The 8,909-nt window shown below is 34.3% G+C and overlaps 1 protein-coding gene across 1 annotated transcript in view; it reads right to left on the bottom strand.

The window, feature by feature from the left end:
- The window catches only part of LOC113237429 (U4/U6 small nuclear ribonucleoprotein Prp31), a 32,320-nt gene extending 23,411 nt beyond the window's left edge, over positions 1 to 8,909 (bottom strand). The window contains exons 1-7 of the mRNA XM_026473885.1: positions 8,632 to 8,909; positions 6,792 to 6,927; positions 6,392 to 6,596; positions 5,992 to 6,134; positions 5,019 to 5,203; positions 3,548 to 3,688; positions 1,280 to 1,429 (exon numbers count right to left, since the gene is read on the bottom strand). Of these exons, the coding sequence (XP_026329670.1) occupies positions 1,280 to 1,429; positions 3,548 to 3,688; positions 5,019 to 5,203; positions 5,992 to 6,134; positions 6,392 to 6,596; positions 6,792 to 6,927; positions 8,632 to 8,832 (1,161 nt within the window). The 5' untranslated portion in view covers positions 8,833 to 8,909. The remainder of the gene's footprint in view (positions 1 to 1,279; positions 1,430 to 3,547; positions 3,689 to 5,018; positions 5,204 to 5,991; positions 6,135 to 6,391; positions 6,597 to 6,791; positions 6,928 to 8,631) is intronic.

Raw genomic sequence — 8,909 nt, forward strand, 5'->3', positions numbered from 1 at the left:
TTGAGATTTTTTTTAAAGTTATAATGTGATAAAAAGGTCGGACAAGCCTACAGCAAAAAAATCGTTTAACCCAGACAAATTCGTGAGATCTGCTGACTCTATCTGTAGCTCAGTTAGTAAGAGCGGTAGCCACGATAGGGCAACAGACGCTGGTTCTAATCCAGTCGGATCGATGGAACATTACTTTGTGTTTGTTCGATCTTTGTATTAATGATAATCATGGTAACTGTTTATTTATTAAGTTTATTTTAATAATAATTAATGACCAAAATGTAAACTTTCTCATATTGATATGTCTATCGAAATACATAATTAGACTTATAAATACGTGACTTTAAATAAAAACTTTTTGGGATTTTTTTTCTTATAACTTATTACTTACTTACGTTTATTTATTGGGAACCCTTGTGACTGTACAACAGAAGTTTCCAAACATTTGCTGTACATCACCCGCAATGCTATATATATTGACCGTATTCCATCGAGTATATAACCACGAAATGTCATTTAATTTGTTTGAAAACTATTCTGCCATATCATTACTGTGACAACTGCGCTCCGATTGGCTAGCCCGAGTTCGAAAGAATTGACAGGTGTCGACAATGGGTGTCGTCAACTATTTCACTTCAAAACCACCAGTTTAGTTAACTTGAGCTTTGCTATAATGGATGAAAATTGCAAAATTACACATTTAATATTTAATTACGGTTGAAATGTGATTTCGTTTTAATTGTAATTAGATGTTTTGCTGTTTTTCCTACAGCACCGAATAGAACAGCACGGCATTGTTAGAGATATTATCTTTATTACAATAAATACAGAATATTTTTTGGAATGTACGGAGACGTACACACAGGTCTGTAGTTGGCCTGTCTATATTTCAGTGCGAACGAGATATTTATAAGAACTGTATCGCTAATGTGTTACCATGAATAAATAGCCCTTATTTCGTCTCTATTTCTGGTTATATACTCGATGACCGTAGACTACTTTTTATAGATAGCAATATATTTTACCGGGCCAGAAGGGGCGTTTTACACGAGCTAATGCAATAGCTAATAATATTAGCAAATAATATCCTGGCAGTTATGTAAATTTGAAGACGCTTTTCTAAAGTGTACACTATAAATGCTGACAAATTACAACTTTAAAACGCAAGTCGCCAACTGACAACACGAACAAAATAAATAAATGTCCATTAGTGCCACATCCAGTTCAAAATTAATATGCCTCCATTTACATGACTATAAACTATAAAAAATTTAAACGTTACACTCACGTCCGCGAAGTTGAGTCGGTTGGCGTTCTTCCTGAACTCAGTCATAGCGTAGCGCTCTTTCATTTTCCGCACGCGCTTTCCGCCGCGCTTCTTGCGGCTTTGCTCAATCGGCTTTGGCAGGGGTTTCACAAATTTCACAGGTGGCGGTTCCTGAAGCGAACACACTGGTTAGTAATATTAAGTTAATGGTTGCCACAGGGTTTTGTATGACGAAGGGCAGTGTCAAAAGTGACCTTAGTATATTATATTATATATTTATAGAGATAGTCTCACGTTTGCCCAAATCTCACCTAAATTGAATGTAAACGAAACAAAATATTTTTTTACATTTTATTATACACATTCGACGGTAGAAATTAGAAATGGCATAAGCGACATTTTGTTGTAAGGGAAATGTTCTATACGACATTTCAACGATTATACGACCATCGATATATAAATATAAATCATACAAAGAAATTGTTTTCATGTCACATACAAGGTAACGTTTGCCTGTACTACTACATACTATACATATAGGTAATACCGGACTACTATTAGTGTAATTTAATTTTTAAATTTGTATCCAATCAAAACTACATTTTCTTAATATGTAATGTAAGATTAAGTTTACAAGTGTGTGCTTTTGGTACTAAAGCACAATACAACTATTTCCACTAGTTTGTTTATTCTACGTTTGTGCCATTATTATTCATCCGATTACGAAAAAACTTTCATGAGATTGTTGTGCCTACATCCGCAAAAGTTTATGATTTACTACAATAATTTTAAAATATCAAGTGGGACAGTTATTTTATTAAATGTGTCTATAGCGGATAACATAGTTTTTTTTGCAAATGCAATTTTCCACTACGTGCATTTGTGAGGAACACACAACTAGTTTCTTCTTTCAGTGGAAGTGCATCGGAAACCTTATATACAGCTAATTAAAATAAAGAATCAATAATTATCATGATTATTAATATAAAGATCGAACACATAGAAAAACTTTTTCGACCCGATGGGACTTGAACTCACGGCCATATTGCACCGTAAGTATTACTCTTACCAACTGAGCTACTGAAACTTTCTAGTTAAAGATCTTTGTACTGGATTCTTTCGGCATTTTTCTATGTATTCGATCTTGGTATTAAAAATCATAATATAAACTAATGGAGTTATTTCACAAAAAATGTCAATAATACATAAATAATTTATGATTATTACTTTAACAGAGGTTAATATAATTTTACACTCTTATCATAATTTTAAAACAGGATACAAATATCCTCGCGTTTTGCAAGATAACACTTTTAGTAGATCAAGGATGTGAGAGCGAAATGCGTTTCAAATTTAAATGATCGAGGTTTACAAAAGACCTTTCTCGTATTAATGTCTCACGTCTCTGTGAACACTTAAGGTGTATTGCAGGTATAGTTTATTAATTTTATTAAGACTATTGATTGAAATTGTACGGTTAATACCACACATGAAGTATGTCACCACGTCAGCATTTTTATGTTTAGTTATAATTTTTGCACTTTTGCAATCAAGGCATTGTCATAAGCACGCACGTATTTCATTTTGTAATCAAGTTTACGAAATAAATACTATTTTAAGATCAACAAGAATTCTTTATTAATCAACATTATTATGAAGATAGTTTGTGTAGAAAGACCAAGACGCGAAATCATTGCACACAAAGGGGCATCTACTATTTTATTGCTCATAAGGGACGAAATAAGCAAAGTAATGCACATTATTTAACAATGTCAGACGTCAGTGCCATTGGCATGCCAGCTGTGGGAAAATATTAAGTTCGTGTAAACGCTATTTCAAGTCAGTGCAGCACTGGCAAACGAGAATGCAGAAGATGAAACAGTTGCCTATTTATTATCCCAATGAACTCTCCACATTTCGCCGCATCGCCCGTGACAGGGACACGAGGCAGACATAAAATCGTCGGTCCACATAATGTAGACCTAATTCTTGTTTGGTAATTTTCAACACGGAATAAAGATGAGACTTTAATGTTTGTTAAATATTAAATACAAAAAGGATGTTTGTGTGATATAATACAGATCAATATATTAAGAAATAGGCGCATAATCAGCTATAGTATTTTTGTGACACAACGGTTATCGAAGGGTTAAAACTAGAAGGAGGCAGTGTTTAGTCAGGCGTGACAAAAAACATATGTGCCTGTTTGTAAAACATAACAAAACAGAGAACGAGTCTGTACACTAGTACTCTAACAATACATACACATCATATCGTATGTTAGAATACCTGTAATTTATCCAGCTTCTTCTCTATTTCCTCTCTCAATCGGCGTCCGATATGCCCATCGGTGCTGTCGTGACACGCATCCACTCTGGCTGCTAGCGTGAGTTTTGTTGACACCAACTTTGCAGCTTTGTACCGTAGCTCCTGAACAGTGAAATCATAATTTGGTATGATTGATTATCATTTACATTAGTAATTGAATAAGTAAGTGCAAAAACGTGAATGCATGTTTGATGCATACAGGACAAATTAAAGGACCTTCCTTTCTTGACAGTTGTTTTTGAAGTGTATGATAATTTATTACAAATAATATGATGATACTTCACAACTGACTTCAGCTACAGCATCAGCATTTGAAGAATGCAGTACATTTTTTTAAGCGTTCAGCAGGTTTACCTTTTAATGTACCTTCCACTGGCTAATTCAATCTAATTGAAGTATATTATTTTGCAAGCACAATTAATGTAGTAGAAAAATTGGTAAGTAACATAAAAAAGAAGATAGACACTAAATGGCTGCTTTACAGTTTATGAAAAAAAACACATTTACTAATTTAATATTATATATTAATATATATAATTATATATAATTTAAATTACGAGGTGTGTTCAGAAAATAACGGGAATTTTAGTTATTTTGAAAAAAAAAGTTATTTATTCGTCTATATTAATGTTGTCGCCTTCAAAATAGTCCTCATTAGATATTATGCATTTGTGCCAGCGCTACTTCCAATCGTCGAAAGACTTCTCAAACTCGGTCTTTGGGATAGCCTTTAGCTCTTTCAGCGATGCGCTTTTAATGTCATCTATGCTTGTAAAACGGCGGTCCTTTAAGGTTCTCTTTATTTTTGGAAATAGGAAAAAGTCACACGGAACCTTGCCTGGCGAATATTGAGGCTGGGACATCGTTACAGTATTGTTCCTGGCCAAAATTTCACGAACAAGCAATGAAGTGTGAGCAGGTGCATTATAGTGGTGCAAGCCATTAATTAATTGTTTTTCCACAAATCTGGGCGTTTTGGAATCTTGGAAATGCTTAAATACCACTTAAACGTAAGCTCTTGTTTTACTCATAGCAGAACCATCATAGGCCTTTGTTAACATTTCACACACTTTATTTAATTTTTTACGCAAAATTTGAAACAAATTCTTTGATCCATTTCTTTTAACAAATGAAAATCGCCGAGCTCATAAAAATACGTCTAACCTTAGCGGCTGCCACAGGCAAAGTAAACAATGAATACAGCTGAAAATTTTATCATACTCCAGGGCATGTACCAATACAATAAAAAAAAAACTTGACAGTCGGACTCGCCAAACACGCGAAATTTAAAATTCCCGGTATTTTCTGAACACACCTCGTATACAATAACAATGGGTATCAATGATGAGACTGCCACATTCATATTTTGATTTAAATAATTTTTAATATTTTTTATTATTTAATAAAAGTTAATATAAATACATATACTTACAGGTGTTGTGTCCTGTACAATTTGTGAGAAATAAATGAACCCCGTATGTGGCAGCGCCGATGCTTGGGAGAACCCAGACAATGTCTTCTTTTGTTGGCCAAGCGGTAAAACATTGCAAGCTGGCATTTTGGACAATTTCGATAGACCACCAGCTACTCCAAGGATCTTTGCCGCAGTTGACGCACCTGAAATGTTATGTATGAAAATCGTGATGAACTATTTTTGTATGTTAGTGAGGGTCAGCAGAAACATAATGTGCTACCTACGACGTTTTATTAGTGTCAAAGTAAAAGAAAACGTCATTCAACAAACTCGACCTCGACAACCTCGGTGGCTTAACGGATTCCACAATAGGTGCAAGATGCGGAGTTCCCGGGTTCGATTGCCGATATGACAAATACGAGAAATTAACTTTTCTAAATTGGTTCTGATCTGCATGTTCTGGGAAGCGCCCCAAAGTGAATCGATTGCTCTGGTACTCAGAGAGATCAGGAAATTGGTGTAGTTGTCTGGCACATTATTATTATTACTTACGTCAGAGTAGTTGAATTTACTCAGTGGAGAACAGTGTGCAGGAAACCATCGTGATTAGCGATGTGCGACTTTGAATGTTACTAATACTAAACATTCGAATGGTCAAATCATTTGCCTAAATCGAATCCATATTCGATTATGTCGGGACTACTCAGAACTCCAGATCATTCAGTGTCCATATCAAAATATCCCTGTCCCCGTCACATTTACAGTATTAACCATATGTTAAAAACTATAGGCAGAAAATGCTCTATGGAATGTATGGATTTGTAATGAATGATCATTCAGATCATTCGAATACGACAATTAGTAGGTTACTAATTGTCATTTGATGACACAATTAGTAATCACTAACGAGTTGAATATCAAAATCATTCACAATCATGCATTTGTATATTGTATATTTTATCTTGCTTGTAGAAATGTCCTTAGCACTTACCTACAATAGCAGTAATATTAGGTGCAATAAAAGTCATCCTGCTTTCCACATATTCATAGATTTTCGATTTGTAGTTGTTTAGCTCCGCCGCCATGTCGCAGGCTTCATTTATTTCTGCTAATTCATTGTCTGTTAGGAATTTCCTACAAAAGATATCTGAGTTTGTATAATATAATAAATATAATTAAGAATAATAACTGCTGTTGTTGAACTGTATCCACATGCAATTAGTGTCTAATTTTGCATGCATAGCTATTATGTTTACCTCTTTCAATCCCTACATAGAAAGTCAAATTAATGGTATCAAGTGCATTTTGTATTAATTTTTATTCATAGGGCTTAATTCTTCTTTTTCATAATCAAATAAATAATAAAGACAAATGAAAAATAATATACTAACCCTTGTGTAGTAGAAGCAGTAACCGAAACAATCATAATAGTAGCCTGTGTAAGGAAACTTTGCAGTATCTCATTATTCTTAGCCTTATCCAGGTCATTGCCAAGTTCCTTCACTGTACGAATGTACTCCAATGGTGTGATGATGAGAGAGTCCAGCTCTGGGAACCGTTTTTGGTACTTGTCCCGCACAAATCTGTGAATAATAGCTGCAAAATGAAATTTTCCTTGTTCAACGTTGTACATGCTACAATTTATTTGTCACATTCAAAAATGTCATTATTTACTATTTGTTTTAATAGAAAACACATGTTCTTCATACAAATTACTTTAGGTAGCATGATGCAATGAATCATCTAAATTATGTATTTATAAATAATTAGCGCTTATAAAATGGAACCTACCGATTTCTCCATCAATTTCAACAGCAATATTATTGGCTTCAACAATGAGCTGGTACTCAGGGTCTGTTTCCATCAACCCAGTAACTTCTATTTTATTACGACTACCTCCTATGTTGCGCTCTATCTCAGATATCACCTGAAAAAGAAGTTACCACTTAAACCTTGTGCTTAATGGAAACTGTTCCTGCAGTAAAGTATATGCAACACAACCCAGTTTTATAGTATTGAAATTGTTTAATGATATTTCAGCCATGCTTCATTAGGGTAAGTTCTGATATGTCGAACACATTAACTAATTTTAACTATCTTTAAAAGAGAATTTGGTGCTCTATTTTTTGCTAATTAAAACGGCCTATTCCACTAGTCCCTACCAGCTGGCCCTCCTGGTGGGGACAAGTGCACTTTATTTGCCACTCTTCCCTACTACAGCATCACTGGTTGGGATATGTGGAATTTCATTTCCACTTATCCCTACCCAACCATTTCTATTAATAAGTATGTCAAGAATAAAACTATATCAATGAAAAGTATAACAATTTATTTTAGAACATGGTATTTATTATCAGCTAAGGGCCTTCAAATTAGACGCTGACAGAAGCACTGCAGTGGAGCGTCTGAAATTACTATTGAAATTTTATAGAATATCTAGTCTGCAAATGTTGCATGTATGTGGCACTGCTGCTGCACTGCTAAATATTTTATGATAATTTGTAGTGACGCAGCTGCAGTGCCACAGTGGCGTCACCGCAGCGCTTGTGTGAGCGTCAAATTTCAAGGCGCCTGAATAGTATTGTTTAGATTCGTGCAGTATATTGATAAATGGTGGTTTAAGGGTGATGACTGTCATTGTTGTTGTTCGCCTCATTGCTAGATATATTTAAAAAAATTAACTACTATTAAACAATAATTTAATGTAATTTTTACAAAAATAGATCAACATTAATGGCCCCGTTCATCAGCTGCATTCACAGACTACTTAGTGTGGTTGCATTTAAAATAAATGATTTACACATGTGTTGTTTTTCAATTTCTTTCTGCTTAGGAAAAGACAAAGGTTTCAAACCATACAGTCAAGTCTTGCAAAATTTTTCTTTTGTGGTTTTTGGTAAGTAGGCATCTTCAGTTATTATTATTATTCTTCTTAATGACGGCCACGAAACTTGAGCCAGTGTCAGTATTATTATAAAAATTATACATTTGAAATGGCAAAGTCGCCAAAAGTCTTTAGGTTCATATTGACTGTTACATGTTTCTTCACTATTTTATCGTGACTCAGTCAGAGATCTTATTATACCCACCAACTACAATTATCTATCAAAAAGATATTACTGTGAATATTTAATTACATATTTTTGTCGAAACTGTACTGTACACATCAAGAGATTTTATTGATTTTATTATATTATGGAAATAAAATTCCACTTACCCCAACCAGTGATGGCGTGGTCGAGAAGAGTGGAAAAAAAAGTGCACTTGTCCCCGCCAGGGGGGACAGCTGGTAGAGACTAGTGGAATAAACCTTTAAAAGGGATATTTGACCATTTGTCACTTAACCGCGTTTTAGTCAGTGGACGGCAGTGTCTCATCCTAAATGTTACATAAATGTTCCCAGTAGCAGTTACTGTTCTGAATATTAACATTTCGATTGCCCCATTTTTATAGTAATTCCATTTTAATTATTTTACTCCGCACGATAAAGATGAAAATATTTAAGTGTTATAGACTAATAATAATATAGAAGATTACGTTATTTAAAGAGTTCTTTATGTTTAAATCGTCAATATGAGCACATAACCTCCAAATGTATGAATGGTGAAAAAAGTATAAAATATAACCTTACCCGTCCTAGGCGTTCAGAATACCTCAATTTAGCTAGTTCTCTAATAGAGACGTTTTTAATTTCTTCTTCTTTAGGTATTACAGGGTACGGAACAGCAAATTCATGAGATGAATCGTTTGAAGTTTTACTTTCGATGGCAGCTTCCAATTCTCCATCGTCATTTTCTTCCAAGTCGGCGAGCAATTCGTCGGCTAAAGACATTTTGTAAAACAATACAAAACAAACAATTACACAAGTTCCGCAAGTTCGTGAAACTTTAAGCAATGTACACACACAAC

This window comes from Hyposmocoma kahamanoa, unplaced genomic scaffold (assembly GCF_003589595.1).
Source record: "Hyposmocoma kahamanoa isolate Upper Pololo Valley unplaced genomic scaffold, ASM358959v1 93, whole genome shotgun sequence".
Lineage (NCBI taxonomy): Eukaryota > Metazoa > Arthropoda > Insecta > Lepidoptera > Cosmopterigidae > Hyposmocoma > Hyposmocoma kahamanoa.